The sequence below is a fragment of the Equus caballus genome, chromosome 10, assembly GCF_041296265.1.
Source record: "Equus caballus isolate H_3958 breed thoroughbred chromosome 10, TB-T2T, whole genome shotgun sequence".
NCBI lineage: Eukaryota > Metazoa > Chordata > Mammalia > Perissodactyla > Equidae > Equus > Equus caballus.
The window spans coordinates 27,326,570-27,351,340 of NC_091693.1; the positions used below are offsets into that span (position 1 = coordinate 27,326,570).

Here is a 24,771-nt window from a genome sequence, read left to right on the forward strand (position 1 = left end):
AGGACTGGCACCTCCTCTGAGATGCTGAGCTCTGGAGGAAGGTGAGTATGGACGTGGGTCCTCAGAGAGGCTGCTCCTCATCTCATCTGTCCCCATTATGTCAGGTGCTATGACATGTGAGGACACGCTTGTGTATTTCTGGGAGGGGTGGGGTACCTTGATGAGCTCAGAGACACCTGTACCGCGAGGTGATTCTGAAGAACTTATCACTTATATCCTAGTATCCTCGTTGGGCAAGGCACTCACACCCTCCCCAGTGACCTGGTCTAGGTTGTACATCCTCCACCCCCCGATCCTGCTTTCCCTGGGGGGTGCTCTGTCCTTCTCACATCAGGACCATGGGCACTGCTTCCTTCCCCCATTTCCCTGGGCAGGTGCTGGGGTTGATAGGGCTGGGTTGCTTGCACTGGCCTCTCCCCTCCCCTGCAGCCCTGCCTGTGCTGCCCTGAAGCCCCATAGGGAAATATTCTGGATCAGAAGTTTACGGTGAGCCTAATAGAGCCTAGTTTGCTTGCCTCTGCCTGGCCAGTGACTGTGTCCAGATCCATGGCACCTCTGTACCCCAGGTTTCTCCCTTCCTTTAGCTGACGTTTCCTCGTGCTGGTTTGTGCCAGGAATTACTTGTGTTTACATGGTCACTACTTCCCTGGACCATGAGCTTTTTTTCAAGACCTCCTGCTTGGTTCTCTTTGTAGTGTTTAGACCTCTTTCCTGTGGTCCATTGTGTGCTGAGTTGTTCTGGATGACTGCTGCCCACTCACCTGTTCAGATTTTCCTTCAGTACTTGTGTCCTCCATGTCCCATGTAGCTGCCAAACTAGAGCCCAGGGGAAGAGTCCTCTGTGCTTCACAGGATGGACATGACTCCAGCCATGGCAGGGCGGGCTCAGAGGGGACCTGTCCTTGGTGAGTGGTAGCTGTGGAGGGTGTGACGTCAGGCAAATGTTTAGATCATAGCAAGAGCCTGTCCTGTTCCACCACAGCTTTGGTGCCACTGCCAGTGGCCACACCCCATTTCTACCTTTCCTTCCCCATACTGACACTTTGCTAACTTGTCAATTCTACTGCTTGTCATTTCTTGTGTGACTTCCAGCCCAGGAAAATCTCCACCTCTCTGGACTCCACATCTGACTCGTTTCTCTCCCCACTCCTTCTGCAGTGCTCTCCAACACTGGCCCACAAATGTTGTGCCCTGAGGTGTGAACGTATCCTTAAATTGGCCTTGAACTTTTGCTAATTTGTTGCAGTTGGGTTTTCCTGGGCTTTTACAGGCCTCTGCACAGCCTTAGGTGTATCCAGCACACAAGTTCCTGTGAAAGCCTTTGGTGGAGGAAGGAGTTACAAATCTGTCTTGTCTCCCCATGCCACACCCTGTCCTTGTGCCCTAATCCTGGTGAAGCCTCTACCATTCTGTGACCTTATAGGCCCAGTAATGCACAACTAGACTCTCCCTCCCACTTCTTGAAAAGAATCCCATTCCTCATTCCTGGACGTAATTCAATGGAGTAATTCAGTTGGATGTAATTCAATGTGTCAGTGTAGATTCATTCCTCCCACCACCATCAACACGTACTTCACTGTCACTTCTTTGCTTTCAGGTTTGGTGCAGAGCAGAGAACACAGAGCTACCTTCTGAACAGTGTTTCTGTAGAAAGAGTGGCTCAGGTCAGGACTCCAAAGGCAGGTCCCTTCATCCATACATCCACCACATGAAATGTGTCTCTCCATCTTGAAATACACTTTTACATTTGACTGAGCACCATGGAAAACATGGTGGGCAGAAAGTGTGTATAAGAGAGCACCCTGTACCAAGCAATTTTATTTCAGTGCAAACCATCAATGTTACCAGGAACAGCACATTGGTGAAAAACTTCAGAAGCAACAAGGACAGGGCCTCATTGTGAAGAGCTGCAAATTCCATGCATCCAGGAACCCTTTACCTGTGTGGAGGCTGGGAAGGACTTCCTGGCCACCTGGGATATCTCCATAAGCAGGCCACTCACACCAGGGAGAGGCCAAACAAAATCATTGAATGTGGGGTAGCAGAAAATGTCATCACAAATGGAGCGAATGCAAGAAAGCCTTCAGCTGCAAATGCAGTCTTGTTCAGGACCAGGGTGTCCACAATGGAGAAAGGTGTTAGGTGTGTAGTGACTGTGGGAAATCTTTTCGCTGCAGCCCCACCCTCAATCATCATTGGAGACTTCACGCTGGAGAAAGACCTTAGTTGTGCAGGGAATATGCAATTACTTTGTTCAGTATAACAAAAGTGGAGCAAAGCCTCTGTGACTAGTCATCAGACTGATTTGAATCTCGTACATCCAAACATCCAGGGGAGATTCCCCGTAAGTCTAATTTATGTGGGAAGCATGAGTAGTTGTGTTGCACTTTCTACCTTGCCGAGGGGCCTTCTCAGATTTACGTCATTACGTTTCTGTTGTTGAAGCCACTTCATCTCTACCACCTGGCAGGTCCACACAGTGTGCATCAGTCACCACCCCACTGTGCTCAGGGAAGCTGACCTCTGTTCTCTCAGGTATTGGAGCAAATTAGGAGTAGCCTGAGCCCTCAGGGCTTCCACATTCCCTTCTCTCTGAGTGGTTGGGGCATGGACTTCACCCAGTTTTGTCCTAGAGGATACCTAATGAATTCTACCAGCACCTTTCCACGAAGGACTACCTTTTCAGGGAAATGTTGGTGTCAGGTGACATTTGTGAAGAGTTTTTCTAGCTCCCAAGTCACCAACCTAACAACTACCTGCCACACATTGATTTGGATTGTAGGATAAGAAAGGCCTTACTGTTTCAGTCCTCTTTTTCTTGGGGATTCTATTCACTGTATGGGGTGGTTTATAAACAGATTTGGGCTCTGCAAGCATTACAACTTTTGTGTAGTCCCTCTGAAGGATGAGTGTTACTGTTCAAAATTGGGGTTTTCTTGCCAGATGGGCATAATCAAGACAATTACAGCATCAGCCTTTCGGAAGAGAAGTCAGCTTTATTCTGCGAGATGGAGCTGCAGGGAGACAGGGGAATGTGTACCCTCAAATCTGTCTTCCTGATTCAAGGTTGGGGAGAAACTTAAGAGCTTAGGTAAAACAGGCTGGCACTTGGACATGCTAGCCAGACAGGTTTTGATTGGAAGGCTTCAAGCATTTATGGTAAGGTTCTAAACATTTATGATGAGGTTCCAAACAATTATAGTAAGGTGGGGAAGGTATTTTAACACCAGATCTTCCTGAATGATGGATCCCTCCCTTCTGATAAGAATGCAACTTTTAGGTTCCAGCCATGTCCCTGGCTTTCAGTTCCATGGGGAGGAGAATCTGGGTTCTGTGGTTATTTCAGGTCAAGATTTCTTCTTCTGGGCATGCTCTGGCTACGTGACTTTGCAAGTTTTCCAAAAGACAATTTCTTAATTACTGTGTTGATAGGATGGGGTCAGTTGAACTGGTCCTGGATGCCCACAGTTACAACAGTATTAGAGCGAAAAATGGCACATGAGTTTTGGGCAAATTTGCTTTGTTTCCCATGACCGCTCATGAAATATTTGTCATCTTAATTCATGGCCTGAATGCGTAGGTGATCAGTTGCAGAAAGCAGTCTCCGAAAATCTCATATGGCCCCTTTAAGAATGGGTGACCCTCCTCCGCCCTTGGAGAGAGAAGCATCATTTCCCGACGTTCCCTGCGGTAGATCTTCACATTTTCCCATGGAGGCCCCGGAGCAACCTCTTTATCTCGGCCTCCGCCTGTGGGCACTACATTACCCAGAATTCTCTGCGACGAAAAGTTGCGTCGCTCAGCCAACGACGGCTCAGAAGGAAGGCGTTTCCATTTGGCCACACGGCTGAGGCGGGGCTTTGGGCGTCCTCCTCGAGGGGTCATTTTGGTGTTCGCGGGTTGGTTCACTTTGTCAAAAGTTCCGAAGGGCCTGGCGGAACCGAGGAAGCGCGCGAGGAGGCGCCGTCCCCGCGGCCCAGGCGGCTCTGAGGCTCGGCAACGCCGCCCGGGGCCCCGCGCCAGGCCCGGGCCAGGGAGTGCCGCGCCCGGCGCCTCGTCTCCCGCCGCTCCCAGCCCCGCTCCGCCCCCGAGGCCGATGGCGGCGGCCGCGCGGAGGGAGCCGGCTCAGGTGAGGCTCGGCTCCGGCCCGCCCCGCCCGCAGCGCAGCCCGAGCTCCAGCCCGAGGGCGGGCGCTGCTCCCGGGCCTGCAGCCCAGGCCCCGGGGCCGGGCCGGGGAGGCGCTCGTGGGGCCTGTGGCTGCGGGCGGGGGCCGGGCTGCGGGCGAGGGTCCCGGGCAGACGGGCCCCGGGTCCGCGTTGTGTTCGCAGGGAACAGTGTGAGGAGGGGTCCCCCCTGGACCGGCAGGGGAGGGGCTGCTCCTTCAGTCCGAGGGCCCCGGAGCCGGGAGGGCTGTGACCAGAGAGGGACGCGGTGCGTGTTGGGGTTTAAAAAGTTCTCCAGGGCCGGCTCGGTGGCCTAGTGGTTAAGTTCGGCGCGCTCCACTTCAGCCGCTGGATTCGGTTCTGGGCGGGGAGCTACACCGCTCGTTAGCGGCCATGCTATGCTGGCCGCAGCTCACACACAAAAAGAGGAAGATTGGCAACAGATGTTAGCTCAGGGCGAATCTTCCTCAGCAACAAAGAGGAAGATTGGCAACAGCCGTTAGCTCAGGGCGAAACTTCCTCAGCAAAAAAGAGGAAGATTGGCAACAGATGTTAGCTCAGGGCGAAACTTCCTCAGCAAAAAAGAGGAAGATTGGCAACAGATGTTAGCTCAGGGCGAAACTTCCTCAGCAAAAAAAAAAAAAAAGAAAAAAATGTTTTCCAAAGCTGCTCGGAGAGAACAGACGGGAAGGGGTGAAGAGGCCGGGGAGGCGCAGGGAGCGGAGTCCTGGTCCGAGGGCGCAGAGCTGGTCCGAGGCAGCTCTGAGGACTGAGGCCCGGAGGTCAGTGTGTGAACCCGAGGTCACCGGGTCCCAGGGCGGGGTCCAGGGGAGGCGTGTGCACGTGGAGCCCAGCCTGGTGGCCTGCCTCTCCCCACAGGTTTTGGGACGCAAAAAGCTCTTATGGAACCTGCACAGGGAAGGAGAGGGTGTCCCAGCCCCTCAGTGGTATTAACACCAGCCGTGTGGTGTCCGTGATTGTGGCGTCCTGAGACTCTTCACTTGCTGCATTCACAGCTTTTGGGTGTGGGGACCCTGAGGATCCCCCTAAGCCGTGTGTCCTGAGTGCAGGCCGAGGGTGACATGGAGGTGTTCCAATTTCTGATAACCAGTATAAACAGGTGTGGAAGGTTATCCCAGGATACCAGCGTGTGCGAATGCTTGGAGGTGTGACTGAGCTGGAGACAGGGGACAGCAGGTCTCCATTCTGTGAAGAACAAAGAGCAGGGGGTCAGGGATCAGTCCTGTAATGTGGCCGCCTGAGAAGTTGGGTGTCTACTATGGACATAATGAGAGGTCTGGATAAGAGGAAGTAGGTGGTGTTACCCAGGTCTTAACAGGCTCCTTCTCGTGCAGAGAAGAGCACAGACTGTGGGGTTAATGGAGGAGGCAGAAAGCCCAGGAGGAGGCTACTACTGTAATCCCGGTGTTGATGAACCAGAGTTGTGGCCACGGAGGTGGGAGAAAAGTTTGCATTCTAGGTCCGTTTTTAAAGACTGGCCAAGTCAATTTTAGGATGTTGTAGTTGAGGGAGGGCCAGCCCCGGTGGTCTAGCAGTTGATTCAGAGCTCTCACTGTGGCAGTCTGGGTTTGTTTCCCTGTCAGGGAACCACACCGTGTTTCTGTCACATGTTATATCGTGGCAGCTACTTGTTGCTGTGATGCTGAAAGCTGTGCCACCAGTACTTCAAATACCAGCAGAGTCACCCATAGTGGACAGGTTTCAGCGGAGCTTCCAGATTGAAACAGGCTGCGAAGAAAGACCTGGCCACCCATTTCCAAAAAACTTGGCCATGAAAATCATATGAATAGCAGCTGAGCAGCGTCTGATATGACAATGCTGGAAGATGAGAAGATGGCGCAAACAAGACTGGACAGGGTTCTGCTCTGCTGCACACAGGATCTCCAGGAGTGTGAATTGACTTGATGGCACTAACAGCTACAAAGTTGAGGGAGAGGTTAGGGATGACTGCAGGGTTTTGGGTTGTAGCCGCTGAAGGGATGGAAGCTCCATCAAGTGGGATGTGGAAGTTGTCAGTAGGTTTATTTTCCTTGGGAATATCAGAAGTTTTATTCAGGCCGTGTTAAGAGTCTGACATGTTTCAGAGAACAGTGAGTGGAGGCGTCAAGTGGGCATCCGGAGACCCAAGTCTAGAAATCTGGGGAGGGGTTCAGGATGGAGACTCTCAAATGGCTACTGTGGCTCTTGTGTGGACCCGGGCGGAGCTGTGGATCACATTTACGAAGTGGAACGCGGGATATAGTGATAATGCTGTTCGCGAGTCAGAAAGACTGGGGTGCATGCTGAGGAATGTTTCTGTTGCTTACCACCTGGTTGAGGTTCCTGAGTATGAGAAACACAGGTGAGGGAGGGTCGTGGCCATGGAAGGGTGTGGGAGAGAGCATGATCTGGCAGGTAGCCAAGGCTTCCATGGGATGAGTGGGTGGGAGATGACTTCAGAGGCAGAGGAGTAAATGAGACAGGTTGACAGGAGACTGGGGCTCCTGCGAATTCACTACTGTTCGCATTCACCAGCATTGTGTGTTGAGCCCTGATGGGGTCTGGGGTGTTCGAGTCTTGCTGGTGGATAAGATCTGGGTTGAATGTAGTCATTTGTGAGAGTCACTCTGCCTGGCAGGGAGACTGTATGGGCTGGGGTTTTAAGAAAGATTAAGTGGGGAGAGGCAGATTGTGGCTGCTGAGGGGACAGAAAGTGCATGACAGAAGTGGAAGAGGGTCATGAGTATCTGAAATTCACATGTGGTTCTGGGTGGCTGATCTTGAAGCAAGGATCAGAGGCAGGTGGGGAGGCCTTCAAAGCAGCATCTGGGGCTTTCCCTGGCTGTGGGATCCATCCGAGGACTGGGAAGGTACTGGATTGTGTTTGAGTTTGTGAAATGCTCTCTGGATGCCACATGCCATGTCCACGGGTGAGTGCCAGGTGATGCCTGTATTGTAGGGCAGGGAGGTGGCAGAGCTCTGGGGACTAAAGATATGAGAGTGTGGTGTCTCCATAATAATTTGCCTTTACGTAGGTATTGTGAGCTGAGGGCCCCAAGGCCCGTGTAGTGGGGACTTAGGGGTGAAGCATGAGCCCACGGCTAGCTGTGTCTTGTAGCTACACTCTGGGAAATGCAGGGAAGTTGCTTTGCAGGAGGGATGGGGCCCTGCTGGCCAGGCCCAGAGCTTGGATGGCATCTGTGTCCCCCTGCCTGTTATTTCTGAAGGCTGAACACAGTGATGATTGGGACCCTGAGGAGAGCGGGTGTCAGTGGCAGCAGGACTTAGTATCCCCTCTGAGGTGGAGAGCTCTGGAGGAGGAAGAGTGCGGAGTAGATGTGTGAGATGAGGGCTTGTGGGTTCTGAGAGGGAGAAAGTTCATGGTTTCCTCTGTCCCCATCCTGACAGGACAGTGTGACCTTTGGAGACGTTGCAGTGTACTTCTCCTGGGAGGAGTGGAGGCTCCTTGGTGAAGCTTAGAGGCACTTGTACTTCAGTGTGATGCTGGAGAACTTTGCGCTCATATCCTCACTGGGTAAGGCCCTCTCCCTCCCCATGACCTGGACTAGGCTCTGTATTTCCTCCCACTCCTTTTCCCTAGGAGGTGCTCTGTCCTTCTCACATGTGAACTGTGGGAATTACATCCTTCTCTTTCTTTCTGGGTGGTGCCGTGTTGCTAGGGCTGGGTGTGCACCGCCCTCTTCTCTCCCCTGCAGCCCCAGTACCCTCTGTACTGAGCCCTCACAGGGAAGGATTCCAGGTCAGTAGTCTTGCAGTGAGGCTAGTGGATGGCGCCTTGCTTGCCCTCTCCGTGGCTGGGTGAACGTGTCCAGCTCCATGGCACTTCTCTGTGTTTGTGACAGGGTTTGCTCCCTTCCTTGACTGACATTTCCTAGGACCTGCCTGTGCCAGGAATTGCAGGCATTGTCATGATCACTACTTACCTGGACCATGGGCTATTTTTCAAGACTTTTCTATGAGGTACTTTTTATAGTGTTTCTACCTTCTCTTCTTCCTGCCCCCCAATTCCTACCCACTCTGCTTTATTGAGGTATAATTGAGAAATATATTTATATGTTTATTTAATATATTTAAGTATATTTACTTACATATATGTACATATGTGTACTTATATACATATAAGTGTGTATTTAATGTATTTATTATTTATATGTATATTTAATATAAAATATATTTAAAGTGTGTAGCATGATGGTTAACATATATTATGAAAGAATTACCACAATGATCTTAATTAATCCACCCATCACCTAAGCTAATTGTCTTTGTTTTTCTTTTTTGGTGAGAACACAAGATCTACTCTCAGCAGATTTCCTTGTACAGTACAGTATGAGTCACTGTAGTCGGCATGCTGTACGTTAGATCCTCAGAACTTATTCATCTTATGAATGAAATTGTATCCTTTGACCAACATCTCCCCATTTCTCCAGCCCTCTGCTTCTGGCATTCTACTTTCTGTCTCTATGAGTGTGGCTTTTTATTTTAGAGTCTACATATAAGTAATATCATACAGTATTTATCTCTGTGTGATTGGCTTGATTCACTTAGCATAATGTCCTCAAGGTTCATCCATATTGTTGCAAGTGGCAGTTTTTCCTTCTTTTGTATGGCTGAATAGTCCAGTGTGTGTGTGTGTATCTCACATTTTCTTTATCAGATGAACACTTAGTTTCCTTATCGGCTATTGTGAATAATGCTGCAATGAATATGCACATGCAGATATTTCTTAGAGATACTGATTTTGTTTCCTTGGGATATATCCCCAGAAGTGGGAATGGTGGATCACATGGAAGTTCTGTTTTTAATTTTTTGAAGAACTTCCATAATATTTTCCATAATGGCTGCACTAATTTCCGTTACCAGCAACAGTGTTTAAGGGTTCCCTTTTCTCCACATTAATTTGATACAGTCCCACTGGTTGATTTTAGCTTTTGTTGCCTATGAGTTTGATGTCATATGCAGAAAATCATTGCCAAGAACAATGTCAAGGAGGCTTTTCTCTGTATTTTCTTCTAGGAGTTTTAAGGTTTCACTTCATACATTTAAATTTAAGTCTTTAATCCATTCTGAGTTCATTTTCATGCATGTGATAAGATGAGAATCCTGTTTCCTTTTTTTGCATGTGGCTATCCAATTTTCCCATCTGTATTTATTGAAGAGACTGTCCTCCCCCCATTGTGTTTTCTTGGTGCCCTTGTCAAAGATTAGTTGACTGTATATGCGTGGATTTACTTCTGGGCTCTCTCTGTTTTGTTCCATTGGTCTGTCTGTTTTTATGCTGGTACCATACTGTTTTGATTACTGTAGCATGTAAGATAGTTTGAAATCAGGAATGTGGTACCTGCAGCTTTGATCTTCTTTCTTAAGATTGCTTTGGCTATTCAGGCTCTTTTCTGGTTCCATTTGCTTTTTAGATGTGATTTTTTCTATTTCTGTGAAAACATTGGAATTTTAATAGGAATTGTGTACAAAGAGTAGATTGCTTTGGGTATTATGGCCATTTTAACAATATTAATTCCCCTGATCCAGAGATAATGGGGTATCTTTCCATTTATTTCAGTCTTCTTCACTTTCCTTTGTCAGTGTTTTCTAGTTTTCAGTGTATACATCTTTCAACTTCTTGGTTAAATTCATTCCTAGGTATTTTATTGATCTTGATGCTGTTGTAACTGGGACTGCCTTCTTCCTTTCTCTTTCACATAGTTCATTGTGAATGTACAAAATGCAAGTGATTTTTGTATGTTGATTTTTGTATCCTACAAGGTTACTGAATTTGTTTATTCATTGTGACAGTTTTTTGAGGGAGTCTTTAGGGTTTTCTCTGCGTAAGATGATGTCATCTGCAGAGATGATTTTACTTCTTTTTTGGTTGGCGTGCCTTTTGTTTCTTTTCTTGCCTAATTGCTCTCTAGGACTTCAGTCCCATGTTGAATAGAAATAGTGAGAGAGTGGCTATTTTTATCTTGTTCCTGATCTTAGAGGACAAGCTTTTAGCTTTTTTTTTTTTTCCTGCTTTATCTCCCCAAACCCCCCCTGTACACAGTTGTATATCTTAGTTGCACGTCCTTCTAGTTGTGAGATGTGGGATGCCGCCTCAACGTGGCCTGACAAGCAGTGACATGTCCGCGCCCAGGATCCGAACCCTGGGCCGCCGCAGCGGAGCGCGCAAACTTAACCACTCGGCCACGGAGCCGGCCCCAGCTTTTTACCATGAATTCTTTGTAGACTGTAGGCTTATCATATATGACATATATTCTGTTGAAGTATGCTTTTTCTATCCCTAATTTGTTGAGAGAGTTTTTTAACTATTTTATTCAGGTGACATTGGTTTATAATATTGTGTAAATTTCAGGTATACCTTATTATATTTCAGCTTCCGTATAGACTGCATCATGTTCACCACCGATAGTCTAGTTTTTATTCATCACCATACATATGTGCCTCTTTACTCTTTTTTCCTTCCCTCTACCTCCTTCCCCTCTAGTAACCACCAATCTGTTATCCTTATCTGTGTGTTTATCTTCCACCTATGAGTGAAATCATACGATATTTGTTTTTCCTCTATTTCACTTAGTATAATACCCTCAAGGTCCATCCATGTTGTCGCACATGGCACAGTTTTGTCCTTTTTTATGGCTAAGTAGTATTTCATTGTGTATATTTGTGTGTGTGTATATAATAATATAATAATACTGCAGTGAACATAGGGGTGCATATATCTTTTTGAATTAGTGTTTTCATGTTCTTTAGATAAATACCCAGAAGTGGAATAGCTGGATCATAGGGTTTTTAAATTTTTTGAGAAATCTCCATATTGTTTTCCATGTGGCTGCACCAGTTTGCATTCCCACCAACAGTGTATGAGGGTTCCCTTTTCTTCACATCTTCTCCAACACTTGTTATTTCTTGTTTTTTAATAATAGCCATTCTATGGGTGTGAGGTGATATCTCATTGTAGTTTTGATTTGCTTTTCCCTAGTAATTAGTGATGTTGAACATCTTTTCACGCGCCTGTTGGCCATCTGTATATCTTCTTAGGAAAAATGTCTGTTCAGATCCTCTGCCCATTTTTTGATCTCGTGGTTCAATTTTTTGTTGTTGAGTTGTATGAGTTCTTTATATATTTTGGAAATCAACCCCTTGTCAGATATATGATTTGCAAATATCTTCTCCCAGTTGATGGGTTGTCTTTTCAATTTGCTAATGGTTTTCTTTGCTGTGCAGTAGCGTTTTAGTTTGATGTAGTCCTATTTGTTTATTTTTTCTTTTGTTTCCCTTGCCCAAGGAGACTGGTATTCAAAAAGATACTGCTAAGCAGAATGTCAAAGAGCAGACTGCTTAGGTTTTCTTCTAGGAGTTTTGTGGTTTCAGGTCTTACATTCAAGTCTTTAATCCACTTTGAGTTAATTTTTGGGTGTGGTATAAGGTAATGGTCTGCTTTCGTTCTTTTGCATGTGGCTGTGCAGTTTTCCCAACACCATTTATTGTAGAGATTTTCCATCCTCCATTGTGTGTTCTTGGCTCCTTTGTCAAAGATTAGCTGTCCATAGATGTGTGGTTTTATTTCTGTGCTCTCAATTCTGTTCCATTGGTCTGTGTGTCTGTTTTTGTGCCAGGACCATGCTGTTTTGATACTATAGCTTTGCTGGATGTTTTGAATTCAGTGAGTGTGATACCTCCAGCTTTGTTCTTTTCTCAGGATTGCTTTGGCTATTTGGGGTCTTTTGTTCCATGTGAATTTTAGGATTCTTTGCTCTATTTCTGTGAAGAATGTAGTTTGGATTCTGAATGGGATTGTATTCAATCTGTAGATTGCTTTAGGTAATATGGACATTTTAACTGTGTTTACTCTTTCAATCCATAAGCAGAAAATATCTTTCCATTTCTTTATGTCTTCTTCAATTTCTTTCAATAGTTATATAGTCTATTAGTCTTATAGTCAATAGTCTTATAGTTTTCAGTGTGTAGATCTTTCGCCTCCTTGGTTAAATTTATTCCTAGATATTTTATTCTTTTTGTTGCAGTTGTAAATGGGATTGTATTCTTGATTTTTCTTTCAGCTAGTTTGTTGTTAGTGTATAGAAATTCACCTGATTTTTGTATGTTGATTTCCTACCACACAGCTTTAATATATTCATTACTTATTTCTAATAGTTTTTTGGTGGATTCTTTAGAGTTTTGCATATGTAGAATCATGTCATCTGCAAATAATGACAGTTTACTTCTTCCTTTCCAGTGTGGATACCTTTTATTTCTCTTTCTTGCCTGATTGTTCTGGGTAGGACTTCCAATACTATGTTTAATAAGAATGGTGAGAGTCAGCATCCTTGTCTTGTTCCTGTTCTCAGAGGAATAGCTTTCAGTTTCTCATCATTGAGTGTGATATTGGTTGTGAGTTTGTCATATATGGCCTTTGTTATATTGAGATACTTTCCTTTTATACCCATTTTATTGAGAATTTTTATCATAAATGGATGCTGCATCTTGTCATGCTTTCTCTGTCTTTTGAGATGATCCTGTGGTTTTATCCTTATTTTGTTAATGTGGTATATCACATTGATTGATTTGCTGAAGTTGAACCATCCCTGCATCCCTGGACTAAATCCCACTTGATTGTGCTGTATGTTCTTTTTAATGTATTCTTCCATTTGATTTGCTAAAATTTTGTTGAGGATTTTTCCATCTATGTTCATCAGCTGTATTGGCCTGTAATTTTCCTTTTTTGTGTTGTGCTTGTCTGGTTTTGGTATCAGGATAATGTGGGCTTCATACAGTGAGTTAGGAAGCATTCTGTCCTCTTCAGCTTTTTGTGAGAGTTTGAGAGGGATAGCTATTAATTATGTCTTCTTTGAATGTTTGGTAGAATTCACCAGAGAAACCATCTGGTCCTCGGCTTTTGTATTTAGAGGAGGTTTTTGAGTACTGTTTCAGTCTCTTTACTTGTGATTGGTCTATTCCAATTCTCTATTTCTTATTGATTCAGTTTTAGGAGGTTTTACAGTTCTAAGAATTTATCCATTTCGTCTAGGTTATCCAATTTGTTGGTGTATAGCTTTTCATAGTATTCTCATAATCCTTTTCATTTCTGCGATATTCATTGTAATTTCTCCTCTTTCATTTCTGATTTTATTTACTTGAGCCTTCTGCCTTTTCTTAGTGGGTCTAGCTAAAGTTTTGTCAATTTTCTATATCTTTTCAAGGAACCAGCTCTTAGTTTCATTTATTCTTTCCGTTGTTTTTTTAGTCTCTGTTTCATTTATTTCTGCTCTGATTTTTATTATTTCCTTCCTTCTACTGACTTTGATCTTTGTTCTTCTTTTTCTAGTTCTTTTAGGTGTATAGTGTTAGATTGTTTATTGAGATTTTTCTTGTTTCTTGAGGTTGGCTGTATTGCTATAAACTTTCCTCTTAGTACTGCTTTTGCTGCATCCCATAAGTTTTGGTATGTTGTGTTTTCATTTTCATTTGTCTTGGGGTATTTTTTTATTTCTCCTTTGATTTCTTCATTGATCCAATAGTTCAGTAGCATATTGTTTTGTCTCCACATATTTGTGACTTTTTCAGCTTTTTTCTTACAGTTGTTTTCTAGTTTCATACCATTGTGGTCAGTAAAGATGCTTGATATGATTTCCATCTTATTAAATTTATTGAGGCTTGCTTTGTTTCCCAGTATATGGTCTGTCTATGAGAATGTCCCATATGCACTTGGGAAGAATGTGTATTCCTACTCCTTTTTGATGGAATGTTTTATATGTATTAAGTCCATCTGGTCTAGTTTTTCATTTAAGGCCGTTTCCTTGTTGACTTTCTGTTTGGATGATCTATCCATTGAGGTAAGTGGAGTGTTAAGTCCACTACTACTATTGTGTTGCTGTCAATTTTTCCCTTTAGGTCTGTTGAAAGTTGCTTTCTATACTTTGGTGCTCCCGTGTTAGGTGCATATATATATAAATAAATGTTATGTCTTCTTGGTGGAATGTCCCTTTTATCATTATATAATGTCCATTTTTGTCTCTTATTATCAGTTTTGTCTTGAAGCCTGCTTTGTCTGATATAAGTATGGCTACACCTGCTTTCTTTTGGTTGCCATTTGCTTGGAACATCATCTTCCATCCTTTCACTCTGAGCCTATGTTTTTCTTTAGAGCTGAGATGTGTCTCCTGGAGGCAGTCTATTCTTGGGTCTTGTTTTTTTAATCCATCCAGCCACTGTGTCTTTTGATTTGTGAATTCAATCAATTTAAATTTAGAGTGGGTATTGATACATGAGGACTTAATATTGCCATTTTATCGTGTGTTTTCTAGTTGTTCTATATTTCCATTGTTTCTTTTTCCTTATATTTCTGACATTTCCGTTTGGTGGTTTTCTGCGATGGTTTTTCTCCTTTTTTTCTGTATTTATGGTTTGTGACTCTGCTCTGATTTTTTGTTTTGTGGTTACCATGAGGTTTGTATGAAAGATCTCATAGATGAGATAGTCCTTGCTCTGCTCATAGCATCTTATCTCCATTGGCCTATGCAGGTTCTGGGGTTTTTTTCCTTTCTCTTCTGTGTTTTTGTTGTCACAAATTATTCTTTGTTGTGTTGTGAGTTTGCAACCAAATTGAAGTGGTTATAGTTCTTTTTGCTGCTTTCTTTCCCTTTAGTTTTTATGTTATAATTAAGTGTTTACTAACCTATTCTGGTATATGGTTACAATTTTCTGATTCTCTCTGTTTATCACCTTGCTCAAAGCTTTGTAAGCCTTTTCCTTTTTGTTTCATGTAGGAGGGCTCCTTTCAGCATTTCTTGTGATGCTGGTCTGCTGGCAGTGAACTCCCTCAGCTCATTTGTCTGGGAAAACTTTTATTTCTCCTTCATATCCGAAGGATAATTTTGCTGGATAAAGTATTCCTTGCTGATAGTTGTCTCTCAGTATTTTGAATACATCATTCCTCTCTCTTGTAGCCTTTAGGGTTTCTGCTTAGAAATCTGCTGAAAGCCTGATATGAGTTCCTTTGTAAGTTATTTCCTTCTCTCTGGCTTCCCTTAGTATTTTTTCTTGTCATTGACTTTTAACTTTTTTTTTAAGCTCCTTTATTTTATTTATTTTTTGAAGAAGAAGAAGATCAGCCCTGAGCTAACTACTGCCACTCCTCTTTTTTGCTGAGGAAGCCTGTCCCTGAGCTAACATCCGTGCCCATCTTCTTCTACTTTATATGTGGGACACCTGCCACAACATGGTGTGCCTAGCGGTGCCATGTCCACACCTGGGATTCGAACCGGTGAAACCTGGGCCACTGAGAAGCGGAACATGCGAACTTAACTGCTGCACCATCAGGCCAGCCCCCAACTTTTGACATTTTTAATATTATATGCCTTGGAGAAGGTCTTTTTGCATTGAGATAATTAGGAGTTCTCTTATCTTCATGTACTTGTATGTCTAGTTCCTTCTCCAGGCTTGGAAAGTTCTCAGCCATTATTTCTTTGACTAAGCTCTCTGCTCCTTTATCCCTCTCTTCTCCTCCTGGGATACCTATTATCCTTATTTTACTTTTCCTAATTGAGTCAGATATTTCTTGTAGAATTTCTTCATTTTTTAAAAAAAATCTTAGATCCTCTCCTCCTCCACCTGAATCATTTTTAGACTTCTATCTTCAGGCTCATTAATTCTCTCTTCCATATGATCTACTTCTTGAGAGAGTTTTTATCATGAAAGTATGCTGAATTTTTTAAAATATTTTTTCTGCATGTATTTTGATGATCATGATTCTTATCCTTCATTCTATTAAGGTGGTGTATCATATTGATTGACTTCCATACATTCAGGCATCCTTGCATCCCAGGGGTAAATACCACTTGATCTTGGTGTCTCATGTTTTTAATGTGCTTTTGAATTGGGTTTGATAGTGTTTTAGTGAATATGTCTGCACATATGTTCATCATGAATATTGGGTTGTAATTTTCTTTTTTTAAAGTGATCTTGTGTACCTTTGGTAGCAGGATAATGCTGGCCTCATAAAGTGAGTTTGGAAGTGGCCCATTCTCTTTGATTTATGGAAGAGTTTGTGGGGGATTGATGTTAACTTTAAATGTTTGGTAGACTTCACCAGTGGATGTACCTGGTCCTGGGCTTTTCATTGTTTGAAGATTTTTGATTACTGATTCAGTCTACTTACTAGTTATACATCTATTCACATTTTCAATTTTCATGATTTAGTCTTGGTAAGTTGTTTTTGTAGGAGTTTATCCATTTCTTCTATGTTATCCAATTTGTTGGCATTTGTTGATAGTGGTCTGTGATGATCCTTTGTGTTTCTGTGGTGTAAGTTGTAATATTCCTCTTTTATTTCTGATTTCTTTATTTTTTATTTTTTCGAGGAAGGTTAGCCCTGAGCTAACATCTGTGCCCATTTTCCTCTATTTTTTTTATATGTGGGACGCCGGCCACAGTGTGGCTTGATAAACAGTGCATAGGTCCACGAACTGGTGAACTCCAGGCTTCCAAAGCAGAGCATGCAAACTTAATCACTGTGCCACCGGGCTGGCCCTCTGATTTCTTTGAGTCTTTTTTTTTTTCTTTTAGTGTACCTAAAGCTTTGTAAATTTTGTTTATGTTTTCAGAAATGAAATCTTTATGTCATTTATCTTTTTTGTGTTTCTAGTCTCTGTTTCATTTATTTTAGCTCTACCCTTTGTTCTTCTCTCTCTAGTTCCTTGAGATATAAAATTAGGTTGTTTATTTGAGATCTTTTTCTTTCCTAATGTAGGCATTTATTGTTCTAAATTTCCTCCTCAGAAGTGCTTTTGCTGTATCCCATAAGTTTTCGTATGTTGTGTTTCTATTTTCTTTATCTTAAGGTATTTTTTGGTTTCTTCTTAGACCCATTGGTTTTCAGGATTGTGTTAATTTCCACATATGTTTTGAATTTTCCAGCTTTTCTCCTGTTATTGGTTTCTAGTTTCATACCACTGTGGTTGGGAAGATACTTGATATTATTTCACTCTTCTTAAATTTGTTAAAACTGATTTTATGACCTATAACATATGATCTGTGCTAGAGAATGTTCTGTATGCACTTGAGAAGAATGTGTATTTTGCTGCCCTTTGGTGAAATGCTCTGTATGTGTCTATTAGGTCCATTTGATCCAAAGTATAGTTCAAGTTCAAACTTTCCGTATTGGTTTTCTGTCTGGATGACCTACCCATTGTTGAAAGGGGAGTATTAAAGTCCTCTATTATTGTTGTGTTACTGTGTGTTTCTGTCTTATACACCCTGCCACTCTTCCTTGTATCACACCCTATTTTTGTATCCTTCCCATGGTGAGGTCTCCACCATTCTTTGACCTTAGGTGCCCTGTAATTCATAGCAGCACTTCAACTATTTTCCAACTTTCTTGTCTTGAAGAGCATCCCATAGACTCATTCCTAGATGGTGCAAATAAACATTTGTGGTGGGATTGCCTGCTGCCTGTAAGGTCAACATGTACTTCTCCAATATTTCTTTGTGTGCAGGTTGCTGCTGTGGAGCAGAGGATGTGGAGGCTCCCTTTCAACAAAGCGTTTTGTAGGTGTGTCACAAGCCACAACTCCTACTGCAGCTTCATCTTCTCAGAAGATTCAACCCTGTGAGACGTGTGGCCCAGTCTTGAGAGACATTTTTCCACTTGGCTGAGCAGTAGGGAACACAACACAGCCAGAAACTGTTGAGGTGTGGGGCCTTTGTGGAGCAATTGTGTTTCAGTGCAGACTTTCAGCAGCACCAGGATCAGCACATGGGAGAGAAACCCTTCAGAAGCAGTGTGGACAGGGCCTCATTTGTGAAGAGCTGCAGATTCCATATGTCAGGGAACACTTTTCCTTGGGGGGAGGTTGGGGAGGACTTCCTGACAAGCTTTGGACATCTCCAACAACAGGCCACTCACACCAGGGAGAAGCCAAAGAAACTCGCCCAATGCGGGTCCACTTTACCAAACAGAAGTCATTACACCTGGGGAGAGTGCAAGAAATCCTTCAGCCCCAAAGGCCCGCTTATTCAGGACCAGGGTGTCCACACTGGAAGTCATTGTTTTGTGTGCCATGAATGTGGGAAAACGTTCAGGTACAAATCCTCATTTCTTGTGCACCAGAGAGTCCATACAGGAGAAAAGCTTCATATGTGTGGAGAATGTGGCAAATCTTTTAGGCAAAGTTCAACCCTTAATCAACATCGAAGAATTCATACTGGGACAACACCGTACAGATGCAGCAAATGTGGGAAATCCTTAAGCCACCAATCTGTCCTCATTCATCCCCAGAGAGGGCACAATGGAGAAAATAGCTATGTGTGCAGTGATTGTGCAAAATCTTTTAGTGATGGCTCAGTGTTCATTCAACACAAGAGAGTTCAAATTGGAGAGAGGCCTTATAAATGTAGTGACTGTGTGAAATCTTTTACCTCTAGCTCTGCCCTCAGTTATCATAGGAGATCTCACAAAGGAGAAAGGCCTTATGAGTGCAGTGATTGTGGGAAATCTTTTTTCTCTAAGTCTGTCCTCTGTTATCATCAAAGAGTTCATTCTGGAGAACGACCTCATGAGTGCAGTGAATGTGGGAAGTGTTTTATCTTTAGCTCCCAACTCCGTTATCATCAGAGAGTTCACACTGTAGAAAGGCCTTTTGAGTGTAGTGAATGTGGGAAATCTTTTACCTGTACCTCCACCCTCCACTATCATCAGCGAGGTCACCTTGAAGAAACACCTTATAAGTGTAGTGACTGTGCAAAATCTTTTATGTCTAGCTCTGCCCTCAGTTATCATCAGAGATCTCACACAGGAGAAAGGCCTTATGAGTGCGCTAAATGTAGGAAGTTCTTAAAGGATAGAAGCCAATTCAATCAACACCAGAGAGCTCACACTGGAGAAAGGCCTTATGTGTGCACTGAATGTGGAAAATCTTTCATTCAAAGAAATTGCCTCATTTCACACCAGAGAGTTCACACAGGGGAAAGACCTTACAAATGCAAGGAATGTAGGAAGTCTTTTACCTCTAGCTCCAGCCTTCGTTATCATCAGAGTACTCACACAGGAGAAAGACCTTATGAGTGCAGTGAATGTGGGAAATCTTTTACGATAAGTTCTGTCCTCCGTTATCATCAGAGGATTCATAGTGGAGAAAGGCCTTATGAGTGCAATGAATGTGGGAAATGTTTTATCTTTAGCTCCCAACTGCATTGTCATCAGAGAGTTCACACTGGAGAAAAGCCTTACCAGTGTAATGAATGTGGGAAATCTTTTAAGAATAGATGGAAGTCCATTATACACCAGAGGGTTCACACTGGAGAAAGGCCTTATGTGTGCAGTGTATGTGGGAAGTCCTTTACCCGAAGAAATCTCCTCACTATACACCTACGAGTTCATTCTGGAGAAAGGCCTTATGTATGCAGTGTATGTGGGAAATCCTTTACGCAAAGAAATCACCTCACTACACACCTAAGAGTTCATTCTGGAGAAAGGCCTTATGAGTGCAGTGAATGTGGGAAATCCTTTATCCAAAGAAAGAACCTCATTTTACATCAGAGACTTCACACAGGAGAAAGGCCTTATGAGTGTAGTGAATGTGGGAAATCTTTTATCCAGAGAAAGAACCTCATTTTACATCAGAGAGGTCACACAGGAGAAAGGCCTTATGAGTGCAGTGAATGTGGGAAATCTTTTACTTCTAGTTCAGGCTTCTATTATCATCACAGAGTTCACACAGGAGAAAGGCCTTATGAGTGCAATGAATGTGGGAAATCTTTTACTTCCAGCTCAGGCCTGTATTATCATTACAGAGTTCACTCAGGAGAAAGGCCTTATGAGTGCAGTGAATGTGGGAAATGTTTTACGTCTAGCTCGGGTCTCCATTATCATCAGAGAGTTCACACAGGAGAAAGACCTTATGAGTGCAATGAGTGTGGGAAGTCTTTTACCTCTAGCTCAGGTCTCCATTATCATCAGAGAGTTCACACAGGAGAAAGGCCTTATGAGTGCAATGAATGTGGGAAATCTTTTACCTCTAGCTCGGGCCTCCGTTATCATCAGAGAGTTCACACAGGAGAAAGGCCTTATGAATGCCGTGAATGTGGGAAATCTTTTACTTCTATCTCGGGCCTCTGTTATCATCACAGAGTTCACTCAGGAGGAGGGCCTTATGAGTAAAACAAATGTGGAAAATCATTTATCACTAGTCCTAAACTCCATTGTCGTCAGATGACACAGAAAGGTCTTGTGGGAGCAGTAAATGTGGAAAATCTTTTATGGGAAAATCTACCCTTTCTCAATGTGGAGGATTCACATTAGAGAAACACGTAGATGTGCAGGGGATGTGCAATTCCCTGGTTCGGAGTAAGGACACCAGAGGAAACTGAGAAGCCATTTGTCTGAGTTGAATTTCATATATCTGAATATGCACAGTGGGGAAATTCCCCATAAGTTGTGGGAAGTGTGTGTGGTATGTTGCATTTTCCAATCTGTTGAGGGTTCTTGCCACGTTTATGTCACAGCCAATTTCTGCACCAAAGCCATTTCACCTCTACCATCTGGCAGGTCCACACAGTGCATCAGTCACCACCCCAGTGTGCTCAGGGAAGCTGACCTGTTTCCTCCTCTATGTAAATTAGGAATAACCTGAGCCCTTAGGGAGGTCAGCTTTCCCTCCTCCACTCCCTTGGGCATGGACATGTGTCACTGTTGTCTCAGACTATCACATGAGTTCGCCTGGCAGCTTTTCACAAAGATGACATTTCCCAGGACATGTTGGTCTTACGTGATACTTGTGAAGTTTTTCCAGCTTCCTAGTCAGGAACTGGAGAACGGCCTGCTGCACATTGCTTTGTCTTGTACAATAATGAAGGGCTTCCTGTTTAAGTTCTGTTAATCTTGGGTGTTTTCTCACTGTGTGGGGTAGTTTACAAACTGTGTGGGCTCTACAAACATGAAGGGGTGAACAACTTTTTAGGGGTCTCAAACTTTGTGTGCCTGAGGATAGTGTGATGGCAGAAAACAACTTGCCACTTTTGAGTAAATTTCCATTGCTCCCACAGCCTCCCAGGAAAGACTGCAGCGCTTTCTGGTCCTCATTTGACCCCTGGATGCTGTGGTTCAGGAAGCCCAGTGATGACCCTGAGGAGAGGGTTGGTGTGAGAACCTCAAGTGCATCTGAGGGCAGTGTGAATTTTCCCTTCCTCACAGGAGGTCTCACAGGGGACGTCAGCACTGTGGAGGGGATATCTTCCCCCAGATCTACAAAGAGCCATGTGGCCTGATATCCCCAGTTCCATTGGGCAAGGGTCACTGGGTCCAAGGGAACCATAATTGGTAGAGAAACACTGGCTTAACGGACTGGAGGAGACTGCAGCCAGCTGGATGGAATGTGCCTCTTCTGAAAGTGCATCCAGAAATGGTTCTGTGGCAGTGACTATGCAGGATCAGTTTGTACACAAATCTGATCACCACCAGGCATGTTTATTTTGTGTAGCTGATGTCATTGTCATCAAAAATAAAAGATTTTGTGGATTTCTGTAGCCTCCCAGTGCTGTTCACCTCAAGGCCATTACTGCATAGGCAGGAAAGAAGAATGGGGATCCACAGCCCAGGGATGTGGCTCTTGTGATCCAGGCAGCATTCCTGTTGACTTGGGTGGAAATGTCCTTCATTGTTCCCCATATTTGTTGTCACTGAGGGAAGACTGACTCCCCAGAGGGCATGAGGAGACAGGTGGTGGAGTCAATAAAGGGTTGCCAAACCTATTTTCCAAAAAGAGTAGGGCATACATTTTTTTTCATCCTAAACCACTTTTTAAAGTGTTATTAAGGTATAATTTACATGTACTAAACTACATGTATGTAAAGTGTACAATTTGATGTTTTGACATGAGTGTGAAGTTCTGAAACCATCATCATAGTCCTGATAATGACCTTATCTGTCTCAGTATATTTGCCTGACATCCTATCATAATCTCTCCTTGCCTTTCCCATCTCTCCAGCTAACCATTCATTTACCTTCCTTTATAAAGATACCTTTGCATTTTCTTGAATTTATAGGATTGGAATCATAAGCTGTTTAGTCTATTGGGGTTTGTTTTTTGTTTTTTACTGATTTCCTTTATGTTTCATAATTAGAGATTTACCAATGATAAATGAGAAGTTCATCTTTTATTTCTGAGTAATATTCTTATCTTTGGATATACCACTGTTCATCCATTCATCTTTTTATGGTGGTTTAGCTTGTTTCTAGATTTAAACAATTGAAAATAAAGGTGTTGCAGACATTCGTATTAGTTCTTTGTATGGTTGTTTCTTTTATCTTTTGTCAATAACATAGAGTGCAGTGTCTGAGTCACAGGGTAGATGAATGTTTAACTCATGAAAAACTACCAGACTGTGATCTAACATGATTTCTCCCTTTTGCTTTCCCACCAGCAGTGTGTCAAAGTTCCGTTTCCTCCAAATCCCTGCCAGTACTTGATGTGGTCCTCCTTCAGTTTCAGCCATTGATAAGTGTGTGGTGCTTTCTCAGTGTCTTTAATTGCATTGCCAAAAAGATTCTTGATTTTGAGCCTTTTTTCATGTCTTTCTTTGCCAGTTGTTTATTTTTTGTACAATTTCTGTTCATCCCATTTGCCTATTTTCTTTCATATGAGTTATGGCTATTTCCCTTTTCATTTTCAAATAAGACACTGAAACAACAAAGACATGCTGGAATTTTACTCTTAAGACAGCCTGAGCGACATTTTTCTGTATGGAGTCATTATTTCTAAATACTGGAAGGATATTTCCTCATTGTTTTCCTCAGACTGTGTGTGTCACACATAATGTCATGGTCAGAAACACCCTACGTGGCTAAGTTTCGTCCGCATTATGACCTTAACGTCCATCGCTTGAGTCCCGGCATTCAGTAATACAGTAAATCTAGCCCCGGTTCGTACGTAGTGTTTGCCAATTCCCCAAGTGTCAGTGCTCCCACCGTGGAAGCGAGATGTGCTCAGAGAAGGAGTGGAAGATTCCACTCGGGTCCGCGGGCTTTGGCGGGAAACCAGCCTTGGCGTGTGCGGGACACTCCCCCAGGCCGGGCAGCAGCTGCGGGAAGGCGGGAAGGCGGGAGGCGGCAGAGGCCTCACACGCGGGTCAGCGGCGAGGGTCCTCCCCGAACGTCGGGGGTCTCGGAGACCCGAGTGGCCTCGCCTTAACAACGAGGGCTCAGAGCTGACACCTGCGGTTCCGGTGTCGCCTCCGACCCCACCCGGGACCTTGTGAGCGGGTCCCCTCGGACCGCTGTCCGTCTCGCCATTGGCCCCCTTCCCTCCGTCCTCACTGCCGGGTGGTCTCCCAGCGGGGTCCCCTGCCGGGCATTGCCCGCGCTGTGGGCCGCTTCTCCCGGCGCCCCGACTCCGGGAGGACTCCCGCCTTCCCGCTGGGGCGGCGGCCCCCGCGCCCCCGGGACCCTGGGCAGGTCTTTCCTCCGCGGCGCCACCGCTTCGAGACCCGGGCCGCGTGGGACCAGAAGGGACGCCCGCCCACGGCTCCCTGCGCTGCTGCCCGGGAGGCCCCTGAGGCCGCGGCCCGGCGCCGACCCCGCTCCCGCCTGCCCGGCAGCGCCCCGCCCTCCGCCCCGCGGCCCGGGACGCGCGGAGCCGCCGGTCCCGCCGCTCGGGCGCCCCCTGGCGGCGCGGGGACGTCGGCGGGCGACTCGGCGACTCGGCGTCCGAGGTCTGACGTCGAGGGAGAGACGGCCGTCAGCCGGCGAGCCCCAGACGCAGACGCCCAGAGACCGCACAGCAGGGAAGATGCCGAGACCCCCGGGTAGCATGTCGTTTGCAAACGACGGGAGATCGAAGTCAGGGGATCTTCGTGAAAGAAGCCCGAGGGGAAACCCCTCCCCTCTAGGGGACCGAGAGCGACCGCCGCCGTCTCCTCAGAAGCCCGGACAGTGTTGAGAGCAAACTGACCTTCCTAGAGCTGCGTGCCCACAAAATTACCCTCCATCGGTGCAGGGAGACGGAGCCTCCGTCAGCCAAGCAAAAAGTGAGGGCTTGGTGGCCCGTAAACCTGCCAGCTCGGTCCGTTCGGGGCGCTGTGCCGAAATGCCCCAGGCGGGGTGGCGTGTGAGAGTCAGCGTTTGTTTCTCCCAGCGCTGGAGGCTGGGCAGCCCGGGTCAAGGCGCCAGCCTGGGCGAGTTCTGCGGTGAGGACCCTCTTCCCGGTGCGGAGTCAGCCCTTCTTGTTGCGTCCTCACGTGGGGGGAGGAGCTGGGGGTCTCTGAGGCTCTTCCTAAGGGCACTGGTCCCGTTCACGCGGGCCCCAACCTGGTGCCCTGAGCACCTCCCAAAGGCCCGGCTCCAACACTATCATCTTCAGGGGTTAGGGTTTCAACATGAATTTGCGGGGACACAAACGTTCAGACCATAGCGCCTGCCTTCCAAGAAATGTAACAGCACTTCTTTAGAGACAAGGAGAATGATCTTGGTCAGATACTCGGATCTAGATAAAGAAAGAATAGTGTCGAAGAAGGAATAAGCGAAGGAAAAATAAAAAATATTTTTCTTATTCTTAATTGATCTAACAGAGAACACTTTGTTCAAAATAGTAATACC

The 24,771-nt window shown here is 44.9% G+C and overlaps 1 protein-coding gene across 2 annotated transcripts; it reads left to right on the top strand.

The window, feature by feature from the left end:
- Positions 1-3,794: 3,794 nt before the first annotated feature.
- LOC111775284 (zinc finger protein 850-like) lies at positions 3,795-22,459 on the top strand. Of its 2 annotated transcripts, XM_070225004.1 has the most exons (4): positions 3,863-4,129; positions 7,572-7,698; positions 8,027-8,144; positions 17,678-22,459. In XM_070225004.1, the coding sequence occupies exon 4, from the start codon at positions 17,938-17,940 to the stop codon at positions 20,338-20,340; it is 2,403 nt and encodes an 800-aa protein (XP_070081105.1). In that variant the 5' UTR covers positions 3,863-4,129; positions 7,572-7,698; positions 8,027-8,144; positions 17,678-17,937; the 3' UTR covers positions 20,341-22,459. The 2 variants fall into 2 exon arrangements, with proteins under 2 accessions (XP_070081104.1, XP_070081105.1); XM_070225003.1 differs by lacking the exon at positions 8,027-8,144 and having other exon boundaries at positions 3,795-4,129.
- Positions 22,460-24,771: the final 2,312 nt, after the last annotated feature.